General features: G+C 49.2%; 1 protein-coding gene across 1 annotated transcript in view; it reads left to right on the plus strand.

Moving 5' to 3' along the window:
* Positions 1-14,764, plus strand: part of ISOC1 (isochorismatase domain containing 1) — a 145,704-nt gene that overhangs the window by 95,649 nt on the left and 35,291 nt on the right. Inside the window, exon 4 of the mRNA XM_063964255.1 lies at positions 6,054-6,170. Within this exon, the coding sequence (XP_063820325.1) occupies positions 6,054-6,170 (117 nt within the window). The remainder of the gene's footprint in view (positions 1-6,053; positions 6,171-14,764) is intronic.

Genomic DNA, 14,764 nt, shown 5'->3' on the forward strand with positions numbered 1-14,764 from the left:
TGCGCCTATTACACTTGGGTTTAGGTGCGCAAAGCACCTAAACCCGACTAAAGTAATGGGCGCGAGCGTGAAAAGACCTGTTTGGGTGCCCAAACGGATCTCTTGCGTGCATTTCAGTGGAAATGAACTTGTCGCGCACGTCGGCAGCAACATTAGAATAGATGCCGGCGGGCACGATCACGGATGGGACCGAAATTTGAATCTGGCCCACGGTGTCTTAATTCTGTATTTCCATATACTAGTGTCATCGGGGAGACCGATAGAGATTTCTGTCCGTTGCCCCAATTTCTCTTACGTCCTAGAGGATGCTGGGGACTCCGTAAGGACCATGGGGTATAGACGGGCTCCGCAGGAGACATGGGCACTATAAAGAACTTTAGGATGGATGTGCACTGGCTCCTCCCTCTATGCCCCTCCGCCAGACTTCAGTTAGATTCTGTGCCCAGAGGAGACTGGGTGCATTACAGGGAGCTCTCCTGAGTTTCTCTGAAAAAAAAGAATTTTGTTAGGTTTTTTATTTTCAGGGAGCACTGCTGGCAGCAGGCTCCCTGCATCGTGGGACTGAGGAGAGAGAAGCAGACCTACTTAAGTGATAGGCTCTGCTTCTTAGGCTACTGGACACCATTAGCTCCAGAGGGAGTCAGAACGCAGGTCTCCCCTCGCTGTTCGTCCCAGAGCCGCGCCACCGCCCTCCTCGCAGAGCTGGAAGATAGAAGCCGGGTGAGTATAAGAAGAAAAGAAGACTTCAAGGCGGCAGAAGACTTCAGATCTTCCCGGAGGTAAGCCGCTGCGCGCCATTGCTCCCACACAACACACACTAGCAGGCACGGATAGGTGCAGGGCGCAGGGGGGGCGCCCTGGGCAGCAATATAAATCTCTAAGGCTGGCATAGGAGTATTATAGGCTGCGGAGGCAGTAGTTATATAAATCCCCCGCCAGTATTATAAAATTGAGCGGGACCGAAGCCTGCCGCTGGAGGGGGCGGAGCTTGGTCCCACAGCACTAACCAGCGCCATTTTCTCCACAGAACACTGCAGAGACGCTGGCTCCCCGGACTCTCCCCTGCTGAACACGGTGACACAGGGCTAAAAGAGGGGGGGGGGGCACTTGTGAGGCGCAGTGAGTGTATTATACATAATTATATAAAAAAGCGCTATATATTCTTGGAATTTGTTTTCCAGTGTTAGTTGGCGCTGGGTGTGTGCTGGCATACTCTCTCTCTGTCTCTCCTAAGGACCTTATTGGGGGACTATCTCCAGATAAATATCCCTGTGTGTGTGTGGGGGTGTCGGTACGAGTGTGTCGGCATGTCTGAAGTGGAAGGCTCATCTAAGGAGGAGGTGGAGCAGATGATTGTGGTGTCTCCGTCGGCAACGCCGACACCTGATTGGTTGGATATGTGGAACGTTTTAAATGCAAATGTGACCTTATTGCATAAGAGGTTGGACAAAGCAGAGTCCAGGGAAAAAACAGGGAGTCAATTCATGGCTTTAAATGTGTCACAGTGCCCTTAAGGGTCTCAAAAACGTTCTCTATCCCAAATAGCAGACACAGATACCGACACGGATTCTGACTCCAGTGTCGACTATGATGATGCGAGGTTACACCCAAGGGTGGCCAAAAGTATTCATTATATGATTATGGCAATAAAAGATGTTTTGCATATCACAGATGACCCCTCTGTCCCTGACACGAGGGTGCGCATGTATAAGGAAAAGAAACCTGAGGTAACCTTTCCCCCATCTCATGAGCTGAACGAGTTATTTGAAAAAGCTTGGGAAACTCCAGACAAAAAACTGCAGATTCCCAAGAGGATTCCTATGGCGTATCCTTTCCCTGCACAGGACAGGGTACGGTGGGAATCCTCAGGGTGGACAAGGCTTTAACGCGCTTGTCCAAGAAGGTGGCGTTAGTCTCCCGACGCAGCAGCCCTCAAGGATCCTGCTGATCGCAGACAGGAGACTACCTTAAAATCTATTTATACACATACGGGGGCATTACTCAGACTGGCAATAGCATCGGCATGGTTATGTAGCGCGGTTGCAGCTTGGACAGATACCTTGTCTGCTGACATTGAGACCCTAGATAGGGATACCATTTTATTGACCTTAGGTCACATTAAAGACGCAGTCTTATATATGAGAGACGCTCAGAGAGACGTTGGGCTGCTAGGTTCAAGAGCCAACTCCATGGCGATTTCTGCTAGGCGAGCCCTGTGGACCCGCCAATGGACGGGGATGCCGACTCAAAAAAGCATATGGATGTTTTACCTTACAAAGGTGAAGTTTTATTTGGGGAAGGTCTCGCGGACCTTGTTTCCACAGCTACCGCGGGTAAATCTACTTTTTTGCCTTTTGTTCCCCCACAGCAAAAGAAAACTCCACAATATCAGATGCAGTCCTTTCGGTTGCATAAGTCCAGAAGAGGTCGGGGCTCATCCTTCCTCGCCAAAGGTAAGGGTAGAGGGAAAAGAACGCCTGCTTCGGCTAGCTCCTAGGAACAGAAGTCCTCCCCGGCTTCTACTAAATCCACCGCATGACGCTGAGGCTCCACTGAGGGAGTACGCATCGGTGGGGGCACGTCTTCGACTCTTCAGCCAGGTCTGGGTTCTGTCAGACGTGGATCCTTGGGCGATGGAAATTGTATCCCAGGGCTACAAACTGGATTTCGAAGAGGTGTCCCCTCGCCGATTTTTCAAATCGGCCTTGCCAGCTTCACCCCCAGAGAGGTCAGTAGTGTTAGCTGCAATTCAAAAGCTGTGTCAACAGCAAATGATTGTCATGGTTCCCCTAATCCAACAGGGAAAAGGGTACTATTCAACCCTGTTCGTGGTCCCGAAGCTGGATGGCTCGGTCAGACCCATTTTTAAATCTGAAATCCCTAAACCTGTACTTGAAAAGGTACAAATTCAAGATGGAATCGCTCCAGGCAGTGATCTCCAGTCTGGAAGTGGGGGATTTTTATGGTGTCACTGGACATAAAGGATGCATACCTTCATGTCCCCATATATCCTCCTCATCAGGAGTACCTGAGATCCGCTGTACAGGACTGTCATTACCAGTTTCAGACGTTGCCGTTTGGGCTTTCCACTGCCCCGAGGATTTTCACGAAGGTGATGGCAGAGATGATGGTGCTCCTGCGCAGGCAGGGAGTCACAATTATCCCGTACTTGGACGATCTCATAAAAGCGCGATCAAGGGATCAATTGCTGAAAAGTGTCGCTCTCCCTGAGAGTGCTACAACAGCACGGTTGGATTCTAAATCTGCCAAAGTCGCAATTGATTCCAACGACTCGACTATCATTCCTAGGCATGATTCTGGACACGGAACAGAAGAGGGTTTTTCTCCCAATGGAAAAAGCCCAGGACCTCCAGAACATGGTCAGAGACCTGCTAAAACCAAAAAGAGTGTTGGTTCATCAATGCACTCGAGTTCTGGGAAAAATGGTGGCAGCCTACGAGGCCATCCCCTTTGGCAGGTTTCATGCGAGGACATTTCAGTGGGACCTTCTGGACAAGTGGTCGGGGTCCCACCTTCAAAAACATCAGAAAATAACCCTCTCCCCCAGGGCCAGGGTGTCTCTCCTGTGGTGGCTGCAGAGGGCTCACCTTCTAGAAGGTCGCAGGTTCGGTATTCAGGACTGGGTTCTGGTGACCACGGACGCGAGCCTCCGAGGATGGGGAGCAGTCACACAAGGAAGGAATTTTCAGGGACTATGGTCAAGCCAGGAGGCTTGTCTACATATCAACATACTGGAATTAAGGGCCATATACAACGGCCTACGTCAAGCGGAGAATCTTCTTCGTGACCTACCGGTTCTGATTCAATCAGACGTCACAGCCGTGGCTCATGTAAACCGCCAAGGCGGGACAAGGAGCAGAGTAGCAATGGCGGAGGCCACCAGGATTCTGCGCTGGGCAGAAAATCACGTAAGCGCTCTGTCAGCGGTATTCATTCTGGGAGTGGACAACTGGGAAGCAGACTTCCTCAGCAGACACGATCTCCATCCAGGAGAGTGGGGTCTTCATCAAGAAGTCTTTGCAGAAATAACAAGTCTTTGGGGACTTCCTCAATTAGACATGATGGCATCACTCCTCAACAAGAAGCTTCGGAGGTATTGTGCCAGGTCAAGGGACCCTCAGGCAGTAGCGGTGGACGCCCTAGTGACACCATGGGTGTTTCAGTCGGTCTATCTGTTCCCTCCTCTTCCTCTCATCTCAAAAATATTGAGAATCTTAAGACGGAAAAGAGTACGGACAATGCTCATTGTACCAGATTGGCCTTGAAGGGCCTGGTATTCAGATCTTCAGGAGATGCTCACAGAAGATCCGTGGCCTCTTCCTCTCAGGGAGGACCTGTTGCAGCAGGGACCCTGCATGTTCCAAAACTTACCGCGGTTACGTTTGACGGTATGGCGGTTGAACACCGAATCCTAGCGGGGAAGGGTATTCCGGAAGAAGTCATCCCTACTTTGATAAAGGCTAGGAAGGAAGTGACGGCGAAACATTATCACCGTATTAGGAGGAAATATGTATCTTGGTGTGAAGCCAAGAATGCTCCTACGGAAGATTTCCACTTGGGCCGTTTTCTCCACTTTCTACAGACAGGAGTGGATATGGGCCTGAAGCTAGGCTCCATTAAGGTACAGATTTCGGCCCTATCTATATTCTTCCAGAAGGAATTGGCTTCTCTCCCAGAAGTCCAAACTTTTGTAAAGGGAGTGCTACACATCCAGCCTCCTTTTGTGCCCCCAGTGGTACCATGGGACCTTAACGTGGTGTTACAGTTCCTAAAATCTCACTGGTTTGAACCTCTTCAAACAGTTGAATTAAAGTTTCTCACTTGGAAAGTGGTCATGTTGTTTGCATTGGCATCTGCAAGGCGGGTGTCCGAATTGGCGGCCTTATCTCATAAGAGCCCCTATCTCATTTTCCATGAGGATAGAGCAGAGTTGAGGACTCGTCCTCAATTTTTGCCTAAGGTGGTGTCATCTTTTCATATGAACCAACCTATTGTGGTGCCTGTGGCTACGGGAGACTTGGAGGATTCCAAATCCCTTGATGTAGTCAGGGCCTTAAAAATTTACGTAGCCAGAACGGCTCGGGTTAGGAAAACAGAGGCACTGTTTGTCCTGTATGCTGCCTACAAGGTTGGCACTCCTGCTTCTAAGCAGACTATTGCTCGCTGGATCTGTAACACGATTCAGCAGGCTCATTCTACGGCTGGATTGCCGTTACCAAATTCAGTAAAGGCCCATTCTACTAGGAAGGTGGGCTCTTCTTGGGCGCCTGCCCGAGGCGTCTCGGCCTTACAGCTTTGCCGAGCAGCTACTTGGTCGGGTTCAAACACTTTTGCAAAATTCTACAAGTTTGATACCCTGGCTGAGGAGGATCTCATGTTTGCTCAATCGGTGCTGCAGAGTCATCCGCACTCTCCCGCCCGGTTTGGAGCTTTGGTATAATCCCCATGGTCCTTACGGAGTCCCCAGCATCCTCTAGGACGTAAGAGAAAATAAGATTTTAAACCTACCGGTAAATCTTTTTCTCCTAGTCCGTAGAGGATGCTGGGCGCCCGTCCCAGTGCGGACATATTGCTGCATGACTTGTATATAGTTAGTGCTTACAAAAGGGTTATTTTACAGTTAAGATCAGTAGTTGGCTGATACTGTTTTGTTCATACTGTTTATTGGTTGCGTATAGTCCAGGTTATACGGTGTGGATGGTGTGGGCTGGTATGAATCTTGCCCTTAGATTAACAAAAATCCTTTCCTCGTACTGTCCGTCTCCTCTGGGCACAGTTTCTCTAACTGAGGTCTGGGGGAGGGGCATAGAGGGAGGAGCCAGTGCACACCCATTCTAAAGTTCTTTATAGTGCCCATGTCTCCTGCGGAGCCAGTCAATACCCCATGGTCCTTACGGAGTCCCCAGCATCCTCTACGGACTAGGAGAAAAAGATTTACCGGTAGGTTTAAAATCTTATTATTTCTTATACTTCTACTAATGTGTATTATTTAGCAAGTAACAATAAGCTTACTTTCATGTGTTTTTCTCTAGACTCATGTTTGTATTCAACAAACTGCTTTGGATCTTATTGGGCGAGGGGTGGAAGTTCATATTGTGGCAGATGCGTCCTCTTCCCGAAGCATGATGGATAGACTGTTTGCCTTAGAGGTAAGATCACAATTGTCTTAAAAGATGGCCGCCACTGTGTAACCGCACCTTAAAAAAAATTCTAATTAGTCATTGTTATAAATTCATGGATTTTGGTGGATTTTTTTTACTTCAGCATATTGTAAACTCAAACTGGACATGGTTTAAAAAGAAACACCATTTTAATATAAAGAATCCAATATCTTAATAAATAATGTATAAAGCTGGACATACACTATACAATTATCTGGCTGGTTGGAATGAAAATCTGGTAATTGATTAGAGCAAATGACAATCGCCATTTTGCTTCCAAACACTGTAAACTGGACAAAATTTGTTGTTCAGACAAAACTAGTAAAATCACAGATTTAACCAATTTGTGTGAGCAACAGTTTTTGTCCGTTTTCAGATCATTTGCACTAATCCATTACCTGACTTTCATTCCAACCAGCCAAATCTTGCAGATTATCTGTGTATGCCCATTCTAAGGCAAATGAATACCGGTTTGAGACACAGACTTGGGGTGGTATCCAATTAGCTGCAGTAAAATACCTTGCCCGGGGCTATCCAGTTAGTCCCAATGCCGGCATTTTTTTGGGATTTTGAGGCAGGTGAAGCCAAATCCACTACAAGGGGCCTTTTGTTTTTTCCCCAAAATCCCGGCTGCGAAACACATAGATCCACAACTTTTTCGCAAAGCCTATTTGTGTTTGCATGAGAAACGAACATTTCTGCAGCGCGGTACACTGGTATTCCACAGGGAATAACATCAGGGTGTAGAGTTGGCACCAGCGGGCTAAAGCTTTGACTGTTCCCAGGATGCACTGCACCGCCTCCTGTATAACCCTGCCTCCAGGCACTGGAGCTCAGTTTGTAAATTGGTGCCTGCAGTGCAGGCAGCTAACAGGTGAGGCTGCGGTAGGCAGCCGTAATAAAAGCTTTTTAAGGATAAAGAAGACTTCAAGGGCCGCAGAACAGGCATGTCATGTTGACATTCTGTGCTGCTGTTCCATCACCTCCCCCAGCGGCGCTGCATACTCCCGCACCCTGGTTGCCGGGTACTTGAAGCGGAGGTGCTCTGGTCATCAGGCACACATCACCGCTGCTGCTCTCCTGGATTGTGTGGCCGCACTTCAGGGGGGAGGTAAGAGGGTCCCACAAGTGGGACCCGCCGAAATTGCAATCCAGTCGCTGTCCCAGGAGACGGACTGCACCGCTGGTGTGGACACTGTGGCCGTGCAGGGACCCCACTATATCCACCAGGGCAGGGATCACAGGTCAGATTTGCTAAAGTCCGTTTATTATAGGCTCCATAGTACCCGGTGGTGAAGCCCAGTAAAGGGGATAAGGCGCTGACCTGTAGGCCCTCCCCCAGCTCCAGGCGCCTACTACAGCAGGTGTTCCCGCCCTGGAGCTGCATCTCTCTCTCTCCCTCTCCCTCACTGCCTGTCAGCGTTTGGGCGCCATTTCACAGAGCTGCGCTGATCCTGGGACTGCTGGGCACGGTCTTCTCTGTAAAGCCGCCTGTCATCAGTGCTGTGCATTTACAGGACACTTAAGTATTCTACATGTCGTTTAGACAGCGTTAGTTAAGAACAAGTGCACTACTATATGAATATTTAGTACAAGTATTCTGTGATATACATCCAGTGTTTACTGTGCATTGTTATATCTGTATACATACATATCTCTATGTAGTATTACTAGTCCAGTGCAGTCTTATTGTTTATATGTAATAATTTCTGCATTGTACCTGTGACTGTGTGCCTATAGCTGCTATGTGGATTCTATTCTGTGTATCACACATATTGCTATCATTATATTCTGTACCCTTGGGGAACTAAGTGCGTCAGGGTCTCATATACCATATAGTGTTCCACAGGATATACTGTTTTGTATTTCTGCTGCGGGGTACACTGGGCTCCACAGGGAATGACATTGGGGTGTAGAGTAGGATCTTGATCCGAGGCACCAACAGGCTCAAAGCTTTGACTGTTCCCAGAATGCATAGCGCCGCCTCCTCCTCTATAACCCCGCCTCCGTGCACAGGAGCTGAGTTTTGTAGTTGGTGCCATGCAGTAAGCAGGCATACAACAGGGGGGCTGCTCCAGCAGCCCTGAGAGGCTGCAGCAGAGACACTGACTGTGTTAGATGTCAGTCAGACATCTGCTGCTGCAGCTCCATCACCTCCCCCAGCGGCGCTGTACACTCCTGCGCCCTGGTTGCCGGGTACCTACAGCGGAGGCTCCAGTTTTCTTCCAGTTAGGGGACGCGCTGTAAATTGCGATCCCGCGTGGCCGGTGGGAGGCGTATAGGGCCCCACTAGACCACAAGGCCAAGGGCATAGGTCGGTTTTCTCTCATAGTACTACTCTGTATTGCTAGTCCAGTGCAGTTTTATTGCATGTCATAATTTCTGCATTGTACAATGTGACTATGTGTGCGTGCATATAGCTGCTGTGTGACCTCCATTTTGTGTATCTCAGATTGCTATCCCTATATTCTATAACCTGAGCGGGCTAAGTGCGTCAGGTTTATCATTTAATACAGGTAGTTCACAGGATATAAGTGTATTTTTCTCTGTGATTTCTAGTCACCATACACCTCTTGAATTCCTGTTTGTGCTGATACACTCCACAGGGGGTTCTTGTCAGGTATTGTGCTGCTGATATGTACTGTGTTGCCTTGTATTGAGCTTTCGGATATGTCCGCTACAAAGGGCAATGGTGCTGGAGCTGATCCCACATTGCGTGGTGGTGACGCTGCAGACGCATTTGAGGAAAACATAGCAGCCGAGGGTTCAGGTTCTGGGGGATCCTTACCCCCAAGTGGGACTGTAGCAACGGGGGTTCAAAATGATCCACCTTGGGCTACCTTCTCCACGCTATTGAATACGCTGGTAACTAGGATAACGCCCCCTATGGGACCTCCTGTGCTGGTACAACCGCTTATGGTCCCTGCGGTTAACCCGCTATGGGCAGATCAACTGTCCGCTCAGTTACAGCAATTGAACCAACCACGGACTACTCAGAAGTCTAACCCTCGCCCGCCTAAGACCAAAGGGTCCTCTAAGCGGGCCATTACTTCCTCACAATCCACCAACGTCCCAGACTCCTCGTCTGATGAGGATGGCGTTTATACTGACCCCACAGATTTTGATCCTGACGCTTCTGATGGGGAATCTGTTTCACAGGTGGATGTTCCTGACTTGTTGGGGGCTATCAAGACCATCCTTTAAATTACTGATGACCCAGAGCCTGATGTTGCCCCTAAGAAACCGGACAGGTTTAAACGCAGGAAGTGGTTAAACAAGTTTTACCTCATTCTGACCATTTAGTTGACATACGTCAGGAGTCCTGGGAAAATCCAGGAAAGAAAATCACGCCTCACAAGAAGATGCTGGCTCGCTACCCCCTCACTGCGGAGCTAAGTAAAAATTGTGAAACACCCCCGCCAGTGGATTCGCAGGTGGCGTGGCTGGTGGTATCCTCAGCTCTGCCCGTAACTACCATCACGTCTCTGAAAGAACCGACAGATAAGCGTGTGGAGGGTTGTTTATAGGCAAATTACACCCTAACTGGTGCTGCGCATAGGCCCACCATTGCAGCGATATGGGCTGCAGAGGCTGTTGAAGCGTGGGCTCAGGAGCTGGAGGCTGAGTTGCCTTCCAATGCTTCTGATCATGCTAGACAATGTCTGTCTTATATTGTCACAGTTTCTCATTACATTAAGGAGGCAGCTTCTGATGCCGGTATTCTGGCGGCCAAGGCTTCTACTATGTCCATTTTGGCTCGCCGGATTCTCTGGTTACGATCCTGGTCTGTGGATCTGGACTCTAAGAAAACCCTGGAGGTACTCTCTTTTAAGGGAGACATTCTTTTCGGAGAAGACCTCAACAAGATAGTGGCTGACTTAGCCTCTGCTAAAACAGCATGTCTACCTTCGTCCTTCAAGGAAAGCGAAAGGTTAGGCGTACCAGAAACAGGTTCATACTTCCAAACCCAGTAATCCCAAACCCAAAAGGGCCTGGGCTGCCCGTCAGCCTACTTCCAAAACTGAAAAGCCTGCCGCTTGACGGGGCGGGCCTCCCTCTGGGGGATCCCAGGGTGGGGAGCCGACTTCTAGGGTATACCCAGGAATGGTTGAGGACCACTTCCGATGCCTGGGTACGGGAAGTCGTCACTCGAGGTTACGCAGTATCCTTCAAGAATCGTCCCCTCATCGATTTTTTTTTCCTGACAGACGTCCCTTTGGATCAAGTGAAGGCAAAAACTCTTCATTCGGTGGTACAGTCGTTCCTGGACACAGGAATGGTAGTACAGGTGCATCTGGCTCAGAGAGGCAAGGGGTACTATTCACCGCTGTTCCTAATCCCGAAACCAATTGGGTCCTCCCGGCCCATTCTCAACCTCAAGTTCTTGAACAAATTTGTGAGGGTCTCCAAGTTTCGTATGGAAATTCTTTGCTCTTTTTTCTGGCCTTGGAACCTGGGGATTATATGGTCTCCTTGGACATACAGGATGCTTACCTGCATATTCCCATTGCAGTGTCGCATCAGCAGTACCTGAGGTTTGCGGTTGGCAACCACCATTACCAATTTTGGGCGTTACCTTTTGGTTTGACCACGGCTCCGCGAGTCTTCAACAAGGTCATGGCGGTAATGACTGCTGTACTCCGCCGTCAAGGGGTCAGGATCCTACTGTACCTGGATGACTTGTTGATCCTGGCAAGTTCCCCATAAATTCTTCTACGCCATCTGGATCGGACTATCAAGTTTCTGCAAGCCCACGGGTGGCTCATCAACTGGAAGAAATCTTCCCTGGTCCCTGCTCAGAGCATGGTGCACCTGGGGTTGTTGTTGGCCACTCACAACCTGCGGTTGTTCTTGTCTCAGGAGAAAGTCCTGAAGCTTCAGCACTGGATTCGATGCTTCCTATCTTGTCCGCAAGTGTCGATACATTCGGCAATGCAAGTGCTAGGTCTCATGGTGTCGGTTTTCGACATGGTGGAGTACACTCTTCCATTCCTGCCCTCTACAGAAGCTGATTCCTGCCAAGTGGGACGGCCTGCCTCACTGGATCAGGTCTCAAGTGATCTCCTTGTCTCCGGAGGTCCGTCTGTCACTGAGCTGGTGGCTTCAGGACCAACGATTGAGCAGGGGTCGTCCCTTCTGGATCTCCAACTGGGTCCTCCTAAAGATGGATGCCAGTCTGCGGGGTTGGGGCACGGTGTTTGTGAAACACTCTCTCCAGGGTCGGTGGACCAGGGAGGAATCTCTCCTCCCGATAAACATTCTGGAACTGCGGGCAGTGTTCAATGCGTTGACACTGGCCCTGCCTTTTGTACAGAACAGGCCTGTTCAAGTACAATCATACAATGCCACCACGGTGGCGTACATAAATCATCAAGACGGCATTCGAAGCTGCCTGGCAATGATGGAAGTGTCAAACATTCGTAGATGGGCGGAACGCCATCTGCCAGCAATATCAGCAGTGTTCATTACGGGGGTCCTCAACTGGGAAGCTGACTTCCTCAGTCGTCAGAACATACACGCCAGGGAGTGGAGTCTTCATCCGGAGGTCTTCCAAATCCTTGTGGACAAGTGGGGTCTTCCAGATGTAGACCTGATGGCATCTCGACACAATCACAAGGTTCCAGTCTTTGGAGCAAGGTCACGGGATCCTCAAGCAGCATTCGTGGACACACTGGCAATTCCATGGAACTTTCGGCTGCCATACGTGTTCCCTCCAGTGTCACTCCTGCCCAGGGTACTACAGAAGTTCAAGCAAGAAGGAGGAATACTGCTTCTAGTTGATCCAGCGTGGCCCAGATGGCATTGGTTCTCTGACCTGCAGGGTCTCTCGATCAAGCGTCCTCTTCTACTTCCTCAATGCTCAAACCTCCTCGTTCAGGACCCTTGTGTTTACCAGGACCTGGCCAGACTGGCTTTGATGGCGTGGCTCTGGAAGCTTCACTCCTGAGGGCCAATGGATTTTCTGAGGTGGTTATTTAAACTATGTTGAAGGCTCGCAAACTGGCTTCTGCACGGATTTATTATAGGGTCTTGAATTCTTACTTCACCTGGTGTGCTGCAAGAATTTTAATACATGCAAGTTTAGTACTTCCAGACTTCTGGTTTATTTGCAACAAGGCCTGGGTTTAGGACTTTGCCTGGCCTCCCTCAAGGTTCATATTTCTGCCTTGTCAGTGTGCTTTCAGAGAAAAATTGTATCTATTCCTGACGTTCATACATTCACTCAGGGCGTACTACGGATTCAGCCTCCCTGTGTCCCTCCTGTGGCTCCATGGGATCTATCTGTTATTCTTACTGCCCTTCAAGAGTCTCTGTTTGAACCTCTTGAGTTTGTGGACCTTAAATGCCTTACGCTTAAGGTAATTTTTCGGTTGGCTATTGCCTCTGCTAGGAGGGTGTCAGACTTAGGCGCTTTGTCCTGTCATCCACCCTTTCTGATTTTGCACCATGACCGGGCAGTTCTTAGAACTTGCCCTGGTTATCTACCTAAGGTGGTGTCATCTTTCCGCCTTAACCAAGAGAATGTGGTTCCGGCCTTTATCTCTCCTGGTTTGTCCTCCAAAGAGCGATCTTTGGATGTGGTACGGGCTCTCCGTATATATGTAGAAAGGACTGTCTATCAGGAGGTCAGATTCTCTTTTTGTACTTTTTGGTTTTAACAAACATGGCTGGCCTGCGAATAAGCAGACCTTGGCCAGATGGATTAGAATGGTGATTGCCCAAGCTTAAGCGCAGGCTGGACTCCCAGCTTCTGCTGCTATCAAGGCCCATTCAACTAGGTCTGTTGGACCTTCTTGGGCGGCCCGCCGTGGCGCGTCCGCTGAACTATTGTGCAAGGCGGCTGCGTGGTCTTCAGTGAACACGTTCTTCAGGTTCTATGCCTTTTGATTCTTCCGCCTCCCAGGATGCTTCCTTTGGACGCCGGGTTCTTGTGCCCGCTACAGTGCATCCCCTTGCATGAGGAAGCTTTAGGACATCCCTGATGTTATTCCCTGTGGAATACCAGTGTACCCCACTGCTGAAAAGGAGATTTATGGTAGACTTACCATTGTTAAATCTCTTTCTGCGAGGTACACTGGTTTCCACAGGGCGCCCACCCTGACGCACTTAGCTTCTTTGGGTTTGTATGGCATTAGCCGCTAGTCCCTTCTCCTGTTATGAGAATGTGGGTCTATGTGACTAACATCTACTGTCTCTCTTACCTGCTGCTGCATTGGACTGGTTAACGGAACTGAGCTCCAGTGTCTGGAGGCGGGGCTATAGAGGAGGCGGTGCAGTGCATCCTGGGAACAGTCAAAGCTTTAGCCTGTTGGTGCCTCTGGGTCAAGATCCAACTCTACACCCCGATGTTATTCCCTGTGGAAACCAGTGTACCTTGCAGAAAGAGATTTAACAATGGTAAGTCTTACCATAAATATCCTTCTTTCAGACAAAAAAAGGGAGCTAATTGGATAGCCTCCTAAATAATAATACAATTTTTTATTTATTATTTCTCTGACGTCCTAAGTGGATGCTGGGACTCCGTAAGGACCATGGGGAATAGCGGCTCCGCAGGAGACTGGGCACAACTATAAAGAAAGCTTTAGGTCTAACTGGTGTGCACTGGCTCCTCCCACTATGACCCTCCTCCAGACTTCAGTTAGAATCTTGTGCCCGGCTGAGCTGGATGCATACTAGGGGCTCTCCTGAGCTCCTAGAAAGAAAGTATATTTTGGTTTTTTATTTTACAGTGAGATCTGCTGGCAACAGACTCACTGCAGCGAGGGACTAAGGGGAGAAGAAGCGAACCTACCTAACAGGTGGTAGTTTGGGCTTCTTAGGCTACTGGACACCATTAGCTCCAGAGGGATCGACCGCAGGACCCGACCTTGGTGTTCGTTCCCGGAGCCGCGCCGCCGTCCCCCTTACAGAGCCAGAAGCATGAAGAGGTCCGGAAAATCGGCGGCAGAAGACTTCGGTCTTCACCAAGGTAGCGCACAGCACTGCAGCTGTGCGCCATTGCTCCTCATGTACACCTCACACTCCGGTCACTGATGGGTGCAGGGCGCTGGGGGGGAGCGCCCTGAGGGCAATATATGACACCTTGGCTGGCAAATCTACATCATATATAGTCCTAGAGGCTATATAGATGTAAAAATACCCCTGCCAGTATTCCAGAAAAAGCGGGAGAAGTCCGCCGGAAAAGGGGCGGGGCCATCTCCCTCAGCACACTGGCGCCATTTTTCCCTCACAGTTCCGCTGGAAGGAAGCTCCCTGGCTCTCCCCTGCAGTCTGAAACCTACAGAAGGGTAAAAAAGAGAGGGGGGGCACTAAATTTAGGCGCAGGATATATAGATAGATATATATATATATATATATATATATATATATATATATATATATATATATATATATATATATATATATATATATAGATATATATAGATATATATAGATAGATAGATAAAAAGCAGCTATAAGGGAAAACACTCATTTATAGTGGATCCCGGTGTTATATAGCGCTCTGGTGTGTGCTGGCATACTCTCTCTCTGTCTCCCCAAAGGGCTTTGTGGGGTCCTGTCCTCTGTCAGAGCATTCCCTG

This window comes from Pseudophryne corroboree, chromosome 1, assembly GCF_028390025.1.
Source record: "Pseudophryne corroboree isolate aPseCor3 chromosome 1, aPseCor3.hap2, whole genome shotgun sequence".
Lineage (NCBI taxonomy): Eukaryota > Metazoa > Chordata > Amphibia > Anura > Myobatrachidae > Pseudophryne > Pseudophryne corroboree.